This window comes from Oncorhynchus gorbuscha, unplaced genomic scaffold, assembly GCF_021184085.1.
Source record: "Oncorhynchus gorbuscha isolate QuinsamMale2020 ecotype Even-year unplaced genomic scaffold, OgorEven_v1.0 Un_scaffold_541, whole genome shotgun sequence".
NCBI lineage: Eukaryota > Metazoa > Chordata > Actinopteri > Salmoniformes > Salmonidae > Oncorhynchus > Oncorhynchus gorbuscha.
Genome location: NW_025745368.1, coordinates 492,501 through 510,574, shown reverse-complemented (window position 1 = coordinate 510,574; position 18,074 = coordinate 492,501). Strand labels below are relative to the sequence as shown.

The window sequence follows — 18,074 nt, the reverse complement described above, 5'->3', positions numbered from 1 at the left end:
AAAGCAAAATATACAATGGAATGGTTCAAAAATAAACATATCCAGGTGTTAGAATGGCCAAGAAAGTCCAGACCTGAATCCAATTGAGAATCTGTGGAAAGAACTGAAAACTGCTGTTCACAAATGCTCTCCATCCAACCTCACTGAGCTCGAGCTGTTTTGCAAGGAGGAATGGGAAAAAATGTCAGTCTCTCGATGTGCAAAACTGATAGAGACATACCCCAAGCGACTTACAGCTGTAATCGCAGCAAAAGGTGGCGCTACAAAGTATTAACTTAAGGAGGCTGAATAATTTTGCACGCCCAATTTTTCAGTTTTTGATTTGTTAAAAAAGTTTGAAATATCCAATAAATATCGTTCCACTTCATGACTGTGTCCCACTTGTTGTTGATTCTTCACAAAAAAATACAGTTTTATATCTTTATGTTTGAAGCCTGAAATGTGGCAAAAGGTCGCAAAGTTCAAGGGGGCCGAATACTTTCGCAAGGCAATGTATGTATGTATGTATGTATGTATGTGTGTGTGTACGTATGTATGTATGTGTGTGTGTGTGTGTGTGCGTTCACCCTCTGATGTAGTGCGTGTGTGTGTGTTCGTGTGTGTGTTCGTGTGTGTGTTCACCCTCTGATGTAGTGCATGTGTCGGGTCCCTTGAGCAGCTTCTGTGGTGACATCATAGCTTCTAGCAGAGGGAACCACAGCACCTGATGGAGAGGAGTTTATATTATACCCAGACACACACACACACACTCCACAGACAAACAGAAAGACAGACACACAGAAAGACAGACACACAGAAAGACAGACACACAGAAAGACAGACACACAGAAAGACAGACACACAGAAAGACAGACCCCCCCTCTCTGTTCTTGGTTGAGACTCTGGGAGCTCCTGTGACACAGAGCGATGATGTCACCCAATGACCCCTCCACTCTCTGCAGTGGACTCTCTTCCTCCCTCTCGGTCTCCCCCTCATCTTCACTCCTTTTCTCTGAGGTGACAGCGCTGAGTTTGTCCTTCAGCGTCTGATAGAGAGAGAGGTACAAACATAAGTGCTTAAAGCCCGTCTCTAAGGGTTCCTGCAATATCAATTAATGTCACATTCCTTGATTTCAAAGTAATAAATACATTTCCCTTGTTATAACCTCAGAAAGTAAATTAGGTTTAGATTAAAATGATGTTCTGAAGAAATGTTGTACCTTCAACAGGACCTGGAAGGCTCCATGAGAATCACCTTTCTTTTCCAACAGATAGGATGTAGCTTCATGGACCTGGTACTGTTCTGTTATCTAGTGGGGGGAGGAAGGGGGAGGGAGGGGAGAGGGGAGGAAGAGGAAGAGAGAGGGGGAGAGAGATAGGAAGAGAGGGGAGAAAGATAGGAAGGGAGAGTGAGAGGGGGCGAGAGGAGGGAGAGAGATGGAGGGAGAGAGGGGGAGAGAGAGAGGGGAAAAGGAGAGATGGAGGAGAGGGGGAAAGGAGAGAGGAGGAGAGAGGGGGAAAGGAGAGATGGAGGGAGAGAGGGGGAAAGGAGAGATGGAGGGAGAGAGGGGAAAGGAGAGATGGAGGGAGAGAGGGGGAAAGGAGAGATGGAGGGAGAGAGAAAGGAGAGATGGAGGGAGAGAGAGGGAGAAGGAGAGAGATGGAGGGAGAGAGGGAAAGGAGAGATGGAGGGAGAGAGAAAAGGAGAGATGGAGGGAGAGGAGAGATGGAGGGAGAGAGAGAAATGAGATGGAGGGAGAGAGGGGAAAGGAGAGATGGAGGGAGAGAGATGGAGGGAGAGGAGAAAGGAGAGATGGAGGGAGAGAGAGGAGGGAAGGAGAGATGGAGGGAGAGAGAGATGGAAAGGAGAGATGGAGGAGAGAGAGAGAAATGAGAGATGGAGAGAGAGGAAAGGAGAGATGGAGGGAGAGAGAGAGGAAGAGAGAGGGAAAGAGAGATGGAGGGAGAGAGAGGGAAAGGAGAGATGGAGGGAGGAGAGAGAGAGAGGGAAAGGAGAGATGGAGGGAGAGATGGAAAGGAGAGATGGAGGGAGAGAGAGAGGGAAAGGAGAGATGGAGGGAGAGAGAGAGAGAGATGGAGGGAGAGGAGAAGGGAGAGAGATGGGAAATGAGAGAGATGGAAGAGAGAGAGGAAGAGAGAGGAAGATGGAGGGAGGAGGGAGAGAGAGAGGAAAGGAGAGATGAGAAATGAGGGGAGGAGAGAGGAGATGGAGGAGAGAGGGAAAGGAGAGATGGAGGGAGAGAGGGGGAGAGAGAGAGAGAGAAAGGAGAGATGGAGGGAGAGAGAGGGGGAGAGAGAGAGGAAAGGAGAGATGGAGGGAGAGAGGGGGAGAGAGAGGAAAGGAGAGAGAGAGATGGAGGGAGGGAGAAAGGAGAGATGGAGGGAGAGAGAGAGGGAAAGGAGAGATGGAGGGAGAGAGGAGAGAGAGAGGGAGGAGAGATGGAGGAGAGAGGGAGGGAGGGAGAGAGAGGGGAGGAGAGAGAGGGAGAGAGAGGGAGAGAGGGAGGAGAGAGAGAGGGGAGAGGAGAGAGAGAGGAAGAGAGAGAGAGAGGGGAAAGGAGAGATGGAGGGAGAGAGAGGGAAAGGAGATGGAGGGAGAGAGGGAAAGAGAGATGGAGGGAGAGAGAGGGAAAGGAGAGATGGAGGGAGAGAGGGAGGGAGGGAGAGGGAGAGGAGAGGAGAGAGAGAGAGGGAAAGGAGAGATGGAGGGAGAGAGAGGAGGGAAAGGAGAGATGGGGAGGGAGAGAGAGAGGAGAGAGGAGGGAGAGAGAGAGAGAAAAAGGAGAGATGGAGGGAGAGAGAGAGGGGAAAGGAGAGATGGAGGGAGAGGGGGAAAGGAGAGATGGAGGGAAGAGGGGGAGATGGAGGGAGAGAGGGGAGATGGAGAGAGAGGGAAAGGAGAGATGGAGGGAGAGAGGGGGAGAGAGAGAGGGAAAGGAGAGATGAGGGAGAGGGGGAGAAGGGGAAAGAGAGATGGAGGAGAGAGGGGGAGAGAGAGAGGGAAAGGAGAGATGGAGGGAAAGGAGAGAAAGGAGAGATGAGGAGAGCGAGGAAAAGGAGAGATGGAGGGAGAGAGGGGGAGAGAGGGAAAGGAGAGATGGAGAGAGCGAGGGAGAGAGAGAAAGGAGAGATGAGGGAGAGCGAGGGAAAGGAGAGATGAGGGAGAAAGGAGAGATGGAGGGAGAGGGGGGAGAGAGAGGTTGAAAGGAGAGATGGGAAAGGAGGAGAGATGGAGGGAGAGAGGAGAGAGGGAAAGGAGAGATGAGGGGGAGAGAGAGGAGGGAGAGATGGGGGAGAGATGGAAGGAGGGAGAGAGGGAGAGAGGAAAGGAGAGATGGAGAGAGAGGAAAGGAGAGATGGAGGAGAAAGGAGAGGAAAGAGAGATGGAGGGAGAGAGGAGGGAAAGGAGAGATGAGGGAGGGAAAGGAGAGAGAGGAGAGAGGGGGAAAGGAGAGATGGAGGGAGAGAGGGAGGAGAAATGGAGGGAGGGGAGAGAGAGAGAGGGGAGGATGGAAAGAGAGAGATGGAGGGAGAGAGGGAAGAGAGGAGAGGAAGAGAGAGGAGGGAGAGAGGAGGAGATAGGGGAGAAGGAGAGAAGAGAGAGAGGGAAGAGGGAGGGAGAGAGAGGAAGAGAGGGAAAGGAGAGATGGAGAAAGGAAGAGAGAGAGGGAAAGGAGAGCAACACAAGGCATTGAGAGACACCCCTGTATGTTTGGGTCAGGGGGAGTGTAATTCTCTGGGTTTACTCACTAGTGTCTGTCTGGGGTTAAATATTCTCTGTTTGAAATGGCATTGATTTGACCCCAGGACAATCAGGGTTAAAAGTGAGACAACAGAGTCTAAAGTCTACATACACACAGACACACTGCTATACTATAGTGTTGGGAAGTAGATACACACACAGGTAGGTACATACACACAGACACACTGCTATACTATAGTGTTGGGATGTTACCTGGACGGCCTCCTCTAGTCTGTAGTCCTGAGAGGTACAGACACACTGCTATACTATAGTGTAGGGGTGTTACCTGGACGGCCTCCTCTAGTCTGTAGTCCTGAGAGGTACAGACACACTGCTATGTTACCTGGACGGCCTCCTCTAGTCTGTAGTCCTGAGAGGCCTTGAGGAAGTCAGTGAGCTGCCGGGGAGTGAAGCGGCACAGCAGGCCGATGTGGAGCTCATGCAGGTCGGGGCTCAGTCTTAGGAGAGCCTGGGGATGAGGGCCTTCCCTGGAGGTAGCACTGGGAAACAGACGGTTGTGTGTCTCTAATAATATAATAATGTTGTGTTTATTAAACAGACCAGAGAGCACAACAACTAGGATATTGATGTCTTCCGCCCACCCGAATCCATCTACCCACCCACACCACAGAGAAATCTCTGTTCCATTCTTCCGTGCTCCAACACAGTAACCAAGGATCTTACCTCTGGTCCAAAAGACACCTCAGGAACTGGAACACTAGGTGATCATCCTAGAGAGAGAGAGCGTGTTAATTTCTGATTGTTTATTTCACTTTTGTTTATGATCTATTTTACTTGCTTTCAGCAATGTTAACATGTCAATAAAGCTTTGAATTGAAATTGACAGAGTGGAGATGCACAACTAAGACAAAACAACCAGAGAACACGGGTCACAACTCCTGCAGCTTTGTCTGTTCAGAGTCAAGGGGAGGCTTCAAGGAGACTCTACGGCAGGAACATCTACAGCTTGGCAGTAGTACTGTAGACTACTTTATCTCTGACCTCGACCCAGAGTCTCTCAGAGCGTTCAGTCAGCCCACTGACCTCGACCCAGAGTCTCTCAGAGCGTTCACAGTCAGCCCACTGACCTCGACCCAGAGTCTCTCAGAGCGTTCACAGTCAGCCCACTGACCTCAACCCAGAGTCTCTCAGAGCGTTCACAGTCAGCCCACTGACCTCAACCCAGAGTCTCTCAGAGCGTTCACAGTCAGCCCACTGACCTCAACCCAGAGTCTCTCAGAGCGTTCACAGTCAGCCCACTGACCTCGACCCAGAGTCTCTCAGAGCGTTCACAGTCAGCCCACTGACCTCAACCCAGAGTCTCTCAGAGCGTTCACAGTCAGCCCACTGACCTCGACCCAGAGTCTCTCAGAGCGTTCACAGTCAGCCCACTGACCTCAACCCAGAGTCTCTCAGAGCGTTCACAGTCAGCCCACTGACCTCAACCCAGAGTCTCTCAGAGCGTTCAGTCAGCCCACTGACCTCAACCCAGAGTCTCTCAGAGCGTTCACAGTCAGCCCCCTGACCTCGACCCAGAGTCTCTCAGAGCGTTCACAGTCAGCCCACTGACCTCAACCCAGAGTCTCTCAGAGCGTTCACAGTCAGCCCACTGACCTCAACCCAGAGTCTCTCAGAGCGTTCACAGTCAGCCCACTGACCTCAACCCAGAGTCTCTCAGAGCGTTCACAGTCAGCCCACTGACCTCAACCCAGAGTCTCTCAGAGCGTTCACAGTCAGCCCACTGACCTCAACCCAGAGTCTCTCAGAGCGTTCACAGTCAGCCCACTGACCTCGACCCAGAGTCTCTCAGAGCGTTCAGTCAGCCCACTGACCTCGACCCAGAGTCTCTCAGAGCGTTCACAGTCAGCCCACTGACCTCAACCCAGAGTCTCTCAGAGCGTTCACAGTCAGCCCACTGACCTCAACCCAGAGTCTCTCAGAGCGTACAGTCAGCCCACTGACCTCAACCCAGAGTCTCTCAGAGCGTTCACAGTCAGCCCACTGACCTCGACCCAGAGTCTCTCAGAGCGTTCACAGTCAGCCCACTGACCTCAACCCAGAGTCTCTCAGAGCGTTCACAGTCAGCCCACTGACCTCGACCCAGAGTCTCTCAGAGCGTTCAGTCAGCCCACTGACCTCAACCCAGAGTCTCTCAGAGCGTTCACAGTCAGCCCACTGACCTCAACCCAGAGTCTCTCAGAGCGTTCACAGTCAGCCCACTGACCTCAACCCAGAGTCTCTCAGAGCGTTCACAGTCAGCCCACTGACCTCAACCCAGAGTCTCTCAGAGCGTTCACAGTCAGCCCACTGACCTCGACCCAGAGTCTCTCAGAGCGTTCACAGTCAGCCCACTGACAACTCTATCAGACCACTTGAACAGAGCAATACTCAATCATGAGGCATCAAAGTCAAAGGAAATGAGTAACATTAAGAAATGCTATAGATGGAAGGAATGCAGTTTGGAAACCTACCAAAAAACAATTAGGCAACAACAAATTCAATCCCTCCTAGACAATTTCCTGGGTAAAACGTTCCACTGTAATAGGGAAGGTGTAAACATGGCAGTAGAAAATCTTAACAGTATATTTGACCTCTCAGCTTCCCCATCAAATCTATCAATGTCAAGCAGACAACCGAAGAAAATTAACAACAATGACAAATGTTTTGATGAAGAATGCAAAAAACCTAAGGAAGAAATTGAGAAACCTGTCCAACCAAAAACATAGAGACCCAGAAAACCTGAGCCTACGCCTTCACTATGGTGAATCACTAAAACAATACAGAAATACACTACGGAAAAAGAAGGAACAGCATGTCAGAAATCAGCTCAATGTAATTGAAGGATCCATAGAATCTAACCACTTCTGGGGAAACTCAAAACAAACAACACAAAGAGTTATCTATCCAAAACGGAGATGGATAAACCACTTCTCTGGTCTTTTTGGCTCCATGACAAAGAACAAACAGCAAAAACATATACATGATCAAATACAAATCTTAGAATCAACTATTAAAGACTACAGGAACCCACTGGATTCTCCAATTACATTTAATGATCTACAGGACAAAATATAAACCCTCCAACCCAAAAAGGCCTGTGGGGTTGATGGTATCCTCAATGAAATTATAAAATATACAGACCCAAAATTACAATTGGGTATACTTATACTCTTTAACATCATCCTTAGCTCTGGCATCTTCCCCAATATTTGGAACCAAGGACTGATCACCCTGATCCACAGAAGTGGAGACAAATTTGACCCCAATAACTACCGTGGGATATGCATCAACAGCAACCTTGGGAAAATCCTCTGCATTATCATTAACAGCAGAGAAGAACAGAGTCGCCTCTTCACCGTTGACGTTGAGACTGGTGTTTTGTATTGTTTAATGAAGCTGCCAGTTGAGGACTTGTGAGGCGTCTGTTTCTACAACTAGACACGAATGTACTTGTCCTCTTGCTCAGTTGTGCACCAGGGCCTCCCACTCCTCTTTCTATTCTGGTTAGAGACCGTTTGCGCTGTTCTGTGAAGGAAGAAGTACACAGCGTTGTACGAGATCTTCAGTTCCTTGCCAATTTCCCACATGGTATAGCCTTTATTTCTCAGAACAAGAATAGACTGACAACTTTCAGAAGAAAGTTCTTGACCATTTTGAGCCTGTAATCGAACCCACAAATGCTGATGCTCCAGATACTCAACTAGTCTAAAGGCCAGTTTTATTCCTTCTTTAAAATAGCACAACTGTTTTCAGCTGTGCTAACATCATTGCACAAGTGTTTTCTAATGATCAATTAGTATTTTAAAATGATAAACTTGAATTAGCTATAACACAACGTGCCATTGGAACACAGGAGTGATGGTTGCTGAGTGATAATGGATATTCTGATTGGAGATTCTGATTGCTGATATGTAGATATTCCATTTAAAATCTGCCGTTTCCAGTTACAATCGTCATTTACAACATTAACAATGTCTACACTTCTGATCAATTTCATGTTATTTTAATCGACAAAAAAATTTGCTTTTCTTTCAAAAACAAGGACATTTCTAAGAGACACCAAACTGTTGAATGGTAGTGTATGTTGCCCATGCCAATAAAGCCATTGTAATTTAATTTAATTGAGGGAGACAGAGACAGAGAGAGACAGAGAGAGAGACAGAGAGAGAGACAGAGAGAGAAACAGAGCGAGAGACAGAGCGAGAGACAGAGCGAGAGACAGAGCGAGAGACAGAGCGAGAGACAGAGCGAGAGACAGAGCGAGAGACAGAGCGAGAGACAGAGCGAGAGACAGAGCGAGAGACAGAGTGAGAGACAGAGTTCATGCCTGTAAGTCACTGTGGATAAAATGCTAAATGCCAGAGATGATTGTGATTCTTATGAGGTGAAATGTTGGCAGCCCTACATGGTCAATAACAACACCTTCTACAGCAACCCATTAGATACACCTACATGGTCCATAACAACACCTACATGGTCCATAACAACACCTACATGGTCCATAACAACACCTACACGGTCCATAACAACACCTTCTACAGCAACCCATTAGATACACCTACACCTGTGTGTGCAGTGTGGAGGCCTACATGGTCAATAACAACACATACATGGTCCATAACAACACCTACATGGTCCATAACAACACCTACATGGTCCATAACAACACCGACATGGTCCATAACAACACCGACATGGTCCATAACAACACCGACATGGTCCATAACAACACCGACATGGTCCATAACAACACCGACATGGTCCATAACAACACCTACATGGTCCATAACAACACCTACATGGTCCATAACAACACCTTCTACAGCAACCCATTAGATACACCTACACCTGTGTGTGCAGTGTGGAGGCCTACATGGTCCATAACAACACCGACATGGTCCATAACAACACCGACATGGTCCATAACAACACCGACATGGTCCATAACAACACCGACATGGTCCATAACAACACCGACATGGTCCATAACAACACCGACATGGTCCATAACAACACCGACATGGTCCATAACAACACCGACATGGTCCATAACAACACCGACATGGTCCATAACAACACCGACATGGTCCATAACAACACCGACATGGTCCATAAAAACACCGACATGGTCCATAAAAACACCGACATGGTCCATAACAACACCGACATGGTCCATAACAACACATGGTCCATAACAACACATGGTCCATAACAACACCGACATGGTCCATAACAACACCGACATGGTCCATAACAACACCTACATGGTCCATAACAACACCTACATGGTCCATAAAAACACCTACATGGTCCATAAAAACACCTACATGGTCCATAAAAACACCTACATGGTCCATAAAAACACCGACATGGTCCATAACAACACCGACATGGTCCATAACAACACCGACATGGTCCATAACAACACCGACATGGTCCATAACAACACCGACATGGTCCATAACAACACCGACATGGTCCATAACAACACCGACATGGTCCATAACAACACCGACATGGTCCATAACAACACCGACATGGTCCATAACAACACCGACATGGTCCATAACAACACCGACATGGTCCATAACAACACCGACATGGTCCATAACAACACCTACATGGTCCATAACAACACCTACATGGTCCATAACAACACCGACATGGTCCATAACAACACCGACATGGTCCATAACAACACCTACATGGTCCATAACAACACCTACATGGTCCATAACAACACCGACATGGTCCATAACAACACCGACATGGTCCATAACAACACCGACATGGTCCATAACAACACCGACATGGTCCATAACAACACCGACATGGTCCATAACAACACCTACATGGTCCATAAAAACACCTACATGGTCCATAAAAACACCTACATGGTCCATAAAAACACCTACATGGTCCATAACAACACCGACATGGTCCATAACAACACCGACATGGTCAATAACAACACCGACATGGTCCATAACAACACCGACATGGTCCATAACAACACCGACATGGTCCATAACAACATCGACATGGTCCATAACAACACCGACATGGTCCATAACAACACCTACATGGTCCATAACAACACCTACATGGTCCATAACAACACCTACATGGTCCATAACAACACCTACATGGTCCATAACAACACCGACATGGTCCATAACAACACCGACATGGTCCATAACAACACCGACATGGTCCATAACAACACCGACATGGTCCATAACAACACCGACATGGTCCATAACAACATCGACATGGTCCATAACAACACCGACATGGTCCATAACAACACCTACATGGTCCATAACAACACCTACATGGTCCATAACAACACCTACATGGTCCATAACAACACCGACATGGTCCATAACAACACCTACATGGTCCATAACAACACCTACATGGTCCATAACAACACCTACATGGTCCATAACAACACCTACATGGTCGATAACAACACCTCACAAAGGTGTTTCTTTTCTTCCATTGTCAGATTTTCCTGGAAACGCCCTTCACTCTCTACACAACAGAATCAGAGACATGAAATGAACACGCACACAGACGCACACAGCAGTGTTCTCTCAGAAAGTAAGCGACTCATTGCTAATCCAGATTTTCAATTAGCACTTATCTCCCGTTCCTACGGCGATAACAGCCAGGCAATTACATGGCTGATTCAGACAGTGGCGGGACTCTCTCTCTCTCTCCCATATAGAGAGAGAGAGAGAGAGAGAGAGAGAGAGAGAGAGAGAGAGAGAGACAAAGAGACCGAAAGAGAGAAAGACAAAGAGACCGAAAGAGAGAAAGACAAAGAGACTGAAAGAGAGAGAGAAAAACAAAGAGACTGAAAGAGAGAGAGAAAGACAAAGAGACTGAAAGAGAGAGAGAAAGACAAAGAGACTGAAAGAGAGAAAGACAAAGAGACTGAAAGAGAGAAAGACAAAGAGACCGAAAGAGAGAGAGAAAGACAGAGACCGAAGAGAGAGAAAGACAAAGAGACCGAAAGAAAGAGAGAAAGACAAAGAGACCGAAAGAGAGAGAGAAAGACAAAGAGACCGAAAGAGAGAGAGAGACAAAGAGAGAGAGAGAGACAAAGAGAGAGCGAGAGACAAAGAGAGAGCGAGACAGACTGACAGAGACCGAAAGAGAGAAAGACAAAGAGACCGAAAGAGAGAGAGAAAGACAAAGAGACCGAAAGAGAGAGAGAGACAAAGAGAGAGAGAGACAAAGAGAGAGAGAGACAAAGAGAGAGCGAGAGACCAAGAGAGAGCGAGAGACAAAGAGAGAGCGAGACACAGACTGACAGAGACCGAAAGAGAGAAAGACAAAGAGACCGAAAGAGAGAGAGAGACAAAGAGAGAGAGAGACAAAGAGAGAGAGAGACAAAGAGAGAGAGATATGGAGAGAGAGAGACAGAGAGAGATATGGAGAGACAGAGACAGAGAGAGATATGGAGAGACAGAGACAGAGAGAGATATGGAGAGACAGAGACAGAGAGAGATATGGAGAGACAGAGACAGAGATATGGAGAGACAGAGATATGGAGAGACAGAGACAGAGAGGAAGAGAGAGAGAGACCCAACCAAATCATGAGAAAACAAAAAGACTGACCCAAACTTAAAGCTTTGACTATGTACAGACTCAGTGAGCATAGCCTTGCTACTGAGAAAGGCCGCCGTAGGCAGACCTGGCTCTCAAGAGAAGAAAGGCTACAGTGTTTTGCTCCACTAAAAGTTGTGTGATTATGCTGAGGGACTTAGAGGTAATGTGTGGTTTAGTACAGTACCCTGCGTCACCACTTCATTTCTCCAGACCACCACAAGGGGGCGTTATAGCACCGATTATGCTTCTGGGTCCTACTGTGTCTCTAACTGACAATTAATGGGCGACATCAACCTATATAGAAACTGATAATTGTGTACGACCTCAGTATGACTCACTAAAACCTTAGCTGTTCCACTAAGGTTTTTATTCTTTTATTTTGTTAGGATGATTTAGCTCAGACAGTAGTAGTGTAGGAGCCACTCCAGACCAGTCACGTTGTACAGTGCCTGAGTGGCACGGCGGTCTGAGACACTGCATAGCAGTGTAAACTGTGTTGCTACAGATGCTGGTTCAATACCCGTGGCGGCCTTGACTTTTTCCCCTCGCTCATTTTACGTTATTTGAAAATGAAATAATCTCCAAAATATTGTTTTTTGTACAAAGCGATGATTATTATTATTATTATTAATTTAGAATGATATAAAAGCCCGTTGGATATTCTCTCAGATATATTATGAACCCTGTTATTAGCAGGACAATATATATTGGTCATATTAGTCATGGCTCCCGAGTGGCTCACAATGAGATTACCTTGCAGTTCTCCAGCTGTATCTACTGAAAGCTCACGAGGTTCAAGGCAAGAGGGCAGGGGGCACGGGATGGGCTGCAGAGCCGCGCACAGAAGACTGACCAGGCCCATGGGGATGGGCTGCAGAGCCGCGCACAGAAGACTGACCAGGCCCATGGGGATGGGCTGCAGAGCCGCGCACAGAAGACTGACCAGGCCCATGGGGATGGGCTGCAGAGCCGCGCACAGAAGACTGACCAGGCCCATGGGGATGGGCTGCAGAGCCGCGCACAGAAGACTGACCAGGCCCATGGGGATGGGCTGCAGAGCCGCGCACAGAAGACTGACCAGGCCCATGGGGATGGGCTGCAGAGCCGCGCACAGAAGACTGACCAGGCCCATGGGGAAGGGGGGAGGACCTCCCCGCTACACTGGCAACACGAAGGGCATTGCACTAATAATGGTGCTGACGAGGGAAAGGTTCCCGCTGTTCTGTTCTTAGCGTCAGTCTGCACCTTCAAACTAAAACAGAACTAATAATGGCATCTTTATGCTTTCATTAATAAAATGATAAAAATACTGTTTCAAAATGCCAATGTTTATTTAGTTACGGATCCATAACGAATCACTATGGGAATAAATATCACTGAATTACAGAAATATCCTCCAATCCTCTACATGCAATTATTGGCGGAAAGTCACGTCGTATTTTAGGCCACATGAGTCTCACTAGTGTTGAGTAATGTGTCGTGTCGGTCTTATTTATTTAAAGAGCACATTGAGGTTAGAAACAATAGGATTTGAAGCAACTACAACCATTTCAGCTGTTTATTTTACCTTTATTTAACTAGGCAAGTCAGTTAAGAACAAATTATTATTTACAATGACGGCCTAGGAACAGTGGGTTAACTGCCTTCCGGTTACTAGTCCAACGCTCTAACCACTAGGCTACCCTGCCGCCTCTACACTCTAACCACTAGGCTACCCTGCCGCCTCTACACTCTAACCACTAGGCTACCCTGCCGCCTCTACACTCTAACCACTAGGCTACCCTGCCGCCTCTACACTCTAACCACTAGGCTACCCTGCCGCCTCTACACTCTAACCACTAGGCTACCCTGCCGCCTCTACACTCTAACCACTAGGCTACCCTGCCGCCTCTACACTCTAACCACTAGGCTACCCTGCCGCCTCCACACTCTAACCACTAGGCTACCCTGCCGCCTCCACACTCTAACCACTAGGCTACCCTGCCGCCTCCACACTCTAACCACTAGGCTACCCTGCCGCCTCTACACTCTAACCACTAGGCTACCCTGCCGCCTCTACACTCTAACCACTAGGCTACCCTGCCGCCTCTACACTCTAACCACTAGGCTACCCTGCCGCCTCTACACTCTAACCACTAGGCTACCCTGCCGCCTCTACACTCTAACCACTAGGCTACCCTGCCGCCTCTACACTCTAACCACTAGGCTACCCTGCCGACTCTACACTCTAACCACTAGGCTACCCTGCCGCCTCTACACTCTAACCACTAGGCTACCCTGCCGCCTCTACACTCTAACCACTAGGCTACCCTGCCGCCTCTACACTCTAACCACTAGGCTACCCTGCCGCCTCTACACTCTAACCACTAGGCTACCCTGCCGCCTCCACACTCTAACCACTAGGCTACCCTGCCGCCTCCACACTCTAACCACTAGGCTACCCTGCCGCCTCCACACTCTAACCACTAGGCTACCCTGCCGCCTCTACACTCTAACCACTAGGCTACCCTGCCGCCTCCACACTCTAACCACTAGGCTACCCTGCCGCCTCTACACTCTAACCACTAGGCTACCCTGCCGCCCCCAGAGCTGCTCTGAGACAAGCATGGGGACTGGTCCTGATAGATCTATATTTTGACTGAATTTCCATTTGAGTATTAGTTAGACTACAACTATACAGTTAGAGTTTAGAAATGTTATGCTCTTAGTGTAACCTTTATAAGGCAGGTCAAAGTCTAACTTACAAGGACATCCTTCTCCTTCCTCCCCGTCGAGGAACTGAACCCCGGTCCACACGACACAGGGATTCTCTAGTTAAATAGCCCAGTACTGTACTCACCACCATCACGTTGTACAGCGTCATATTTTACGTTCCATCTTAACATAAACCCTGAGGGTTTTTAGTTGTTTTCCTTGGAATAGAAACACCATAATATTAATCTCATTAATTAAGCAACATTTCTTTAAAATCAGTCCCATATACTATGTTCTTACAAAAAAAGCTTTTCATTTCTCGAGTACAGCCACTATTGAAGGCTATCAAATGCTTCTCAAACATGGCCTCCGGTGGTCAAACTATCACTAACTAGCATTAATAGTAACATCATGCAAGCCACAGTACGCTGGAACTTTTAAAGGACGAACCACTGCAGGTGCAACACTGCCCAACATGAGGTGGAAATTGAGCTGCACTTCCTAACCTCCTGCCAAATCTATGACCATACTAGAGACACACATTTCACTCAGATTACACAGATCCACAAAGAATTTGAAAACAAATCCAACTCCCATATCTACTGGGTGAAATATCACAGTGTGACATCACAGCAGCAAGATGTGTGACCTGTTGACACAAGAAAAGGGCAACCAGTGAAGAACAAACTAGAGGGCCGTGTCGGCTGACCTGTAGTCTGGTGATGATGGGTCGTACTTCCTCAGGGAAATGCATGGCCACCAGGTCAGCTGACTTGGCAGGGTCAAGGGTCACCAGCTCTGCAATGTGTAGCAGGGCCTTGTCCCAGACACAGTGTTTCTCCTCTGAGCTGTAGCCAGGCATGGACAGCAGGTTGTGGATGTAGTTAAAGATCTCTTCCTGTTGACATGTCAATAAGACCAATGTGAACTTCATCCATACAAGGGTCAGAACCTACTGTCTACTGGGTGGTACGCTGCACACTACCTTTCTCAGAGGGTCTCTGAGGTAGCAGTCCAGAATCTTATCATACAGATGCTTCTGCTCATACAGAAACTCACAGATCTGGTAGCTGAGAGAGAGGGGAAGGGAGAGAGAGGGGAAGGGAAAGAGAGGGGAAGGAGTTAATAGTGGTTGAATATAGTATATATAATATACAAGTATATTCATAGAGACAGAGACAGAGAGACAGAGAGAGAGAGAGAGAGAGACAGAGAGAGAGACAGAGAGAGAGACAGAGAGAGAGACAGAGAGAGAGAGAGAGACAGAGCGAGAGAGGATAGAGGATAACTCACAACTCTGCCTTCTCAGCCAGTCCCAGTAGTCGTCCCTCATCAAACTGGACCACACCTCCCACCTGCAGCAGCTCCAACAGCACCTGGGAACCAATCACAGCCTCTACTGGATCACATGACCTGACCAATCCACAGGCTACGCTTAGAAGAAGAGCCCTAGGGCAAATCTGAAATGGCACCCTATTCAGTAAATAGTGCACGACTTTAGTGCTGAGCCTTATAGTGACAGAGTGGTCTACCTGTTGTCTCTCTGTGTGTCTGGAGTCGTCGTCTGGACTACACAGGAACTCCAGAACCTGTGGAACAACAACACAAAACATAGCTCTAGGTTCTCCTACTGCCCAGTTTCAATAGAACACAAAACGGGTCCAGGTTCTCCTACTGCCCAGTTTCAATAGAACACAACACCCCTCCAGGTTCTCCTACTGCCCAGTTTCAATAGAACACAACACGGCTCCAGGTTCTCCTACTGCCCAGTTTCAATAGAACAACACCGCTCCAGGTTCTCCTACTGCCCAGTTTCAATAGAACACAACACCCCTCCAGGTTCTCCTACTGCCCAGTTTCAATAGAACACAACACCGCTCTAGGTTCTCCTACTGCCCAGTTTCAATAGAACACAACACCCCTACAGGTTCTCCTACTGCCCAGTTTCAATAGAACACAACACCGCTCTAGGTTCTCCTACTGCCCAGTTTCAATAGAACACAACACCGCTCCAGGTTCTCCTACTGCCCAGTTTCACTAGAACACGGCTCCAGGATCTCCTACTGCCCAGTTTCAATAGAACACGGCTCCAGGATCTCCTACTGCCCAGTTTCAATAGAACACGGCTCCAGGATCTCCTACTGCCCAGTTTCAATAGAACACGGCTCCAGGATCTCCTACTGCCCAGTTTCAATAGAACACGGCTCCAGGATCTCCTACTGCCCAGTTTCAATAGAACACAACACGGCTCTAGGTTCTCCTACTGCCCAGTTTCAATAGAACACAACACCGCTCCAGGTTCTCCTACTGCCCAGTTTCAATAGAACACAACACCGCTCCAGGTTCTTCTACTGCCCAGTTTCAATAGAACACGGCTCCAGGATCTCCTACTGCCCAGTTTCAATAGAACACGGCTCTAGTCAGTTAGTCACACTACAGGCTTTATACTGAGAATATTGAATGACTAAGTACATAAACACATCTATTCTCTTCCTGTGTGAAGCAGCTGTTTGGAGCCAGGTGTTAAGTGCCAACTCCTCGCTTGAGGCCCAATGAACATTCACAGAGTAGAATCCTGTAGCTGGGTGGTGACGAAGGGATAGGTCCCTTAACATCTATAACACATCTATCCCTTTAACACAGAACACATCTATCCCTTTAACACAGAACACATCTATCCCTTTAACACAGAACACATCTATCCCTTTAACACAGAACACATCTATCCCTTTAACACAGAACACATCTATCCCTTTAACACAGAACACATCTATCCCTTTAACACAGAACACATCTATCCCTTTAACACAGAACACATCTATCCCTTTAACACAGAACACATCTATCCCTTTAACACAGAACACATCTATCCCTTCAACACAGAACATAACACATCTATCCCTTTAACACAGAACACATCTATCCCTTTAACACAGAACACATCTATCCCTTTAACACAGAACACATCTATCCCTTCAACACAGAACATAACACATCTTATGATGAAAAACAACAGTTGTGTCTTCGTTGCACTGCGTCTCTCAGATTATAACTAAATCATATTTATGCAGGTTGCTAAGATGTTTAGTAACAGGCGTTGTGAGAAACTGCAATGACGGTGACCTGGAACACGCCCATATCTCCTCCAGTCCAAATTCTATGTGGAATGGCTCCCCAGGGACCTGTCTGAGAGACTTCCTGCTCTAAGTGGTCACCTGATCGAAGAGCTTCCTGTTGACGAAGAGTGTGTTGTCAGGTTTGGCCAGTTGGCGGGCCAGGAAGGTAAACAGACAGCCCACCTGAGAGGGAGTGAAGTCACTGTTCTCCACCATCACCTGGAAACAGACAGACAGGAACAGAACATTAAAGATGGGAGGAGAAAGACAGACAGAGGTCAGAACAGAACAGTTAGAGATGGGAGGAGAAAGGGAGACAGAGGTCAGAACAGTTAGAGATGGGAGGAGAAAGAGAGACAGAGGTCAGAACAGAACAGAAATAGGAAGAAATGGGAGGAAGAAAGAGAGTGAGAGGTGGACAGAGGTCAGAAAAGTTCAGTGAGAAAAAGAGTTAAGAGGAAGAGGAGAAAGGACATCAGGAGAGAGAGAGAGAGAGAGAGAGAGAGAGAGAGAGAGAGAGAGAGAGAGAGAGAGAGAGAGAGAGAGAGAGAGAGAGAGAGAGAGAGAGAGAGAGAGAGAACATCAGGAGAGAGAGAGAGAGAGAGAGAGAGAGACATCAGGAGAGAGAGAGAGAGAGAGAGGACATCAGGAGAGAGAGAGAGAGAGAGAGAGAGAGAGAGGACATCAGGAGAGAGAGAGAGAGAGAGAGAGGACATCAGGAGAGAGAGAGAGAGAGAGAGAGAGAGAGAGAGAGGACATCAGGAGAGAGAGAGAGAGAGAGAGAGAGAGAGAGAGAGAGAGAGAGAGAGAGAGAGAGAGAGAGAGAGAGAGAGAGAGAGAGAGAGAGAGAACATCAGGAGAGAGAGAGAGAGAGAGAGGACATCAGGAGAGAGAGAGAGAGA

General features: G+C 47.8%; 1 protein-coding gene across 1 annotated transcript in view; it reads right to left on the bottom strand.

The window, feature by feature from the left end:
• The window catches only part of LOC124018533 (vacuolar protein sorting-associated protein 8 homolog), a 99,311-nt gene that overhangs the window by 15,546 nt on the left and 65,691 nt on the right, over positions 1-18,074 (bottom strand). The window contains 10 exon segments of the mRNA XM_046333866.1: positions 622-703; positions 858-1,025; positions 1,200-1,289; positions 4,086-4,242; positions 4,427-4,473; positions 14,766-14,954; positions 15,042-15,126; positions 15,350-15,432; positions 15,589-15,645; positions 17,272-17,391. Of these exon segments, the coding sequence (XP_046189822.1) occupies positions 622-703; positions 858-1,025; positions 1,200-1,289; positions 4,086-4,242; positions 4,427-4,473; positions 14,766-14,954; positions 15,042-15,126; positions 15,350-15,432; positions 15,589-15,645; positions 17,272-17,391 (1,078 nt within the window).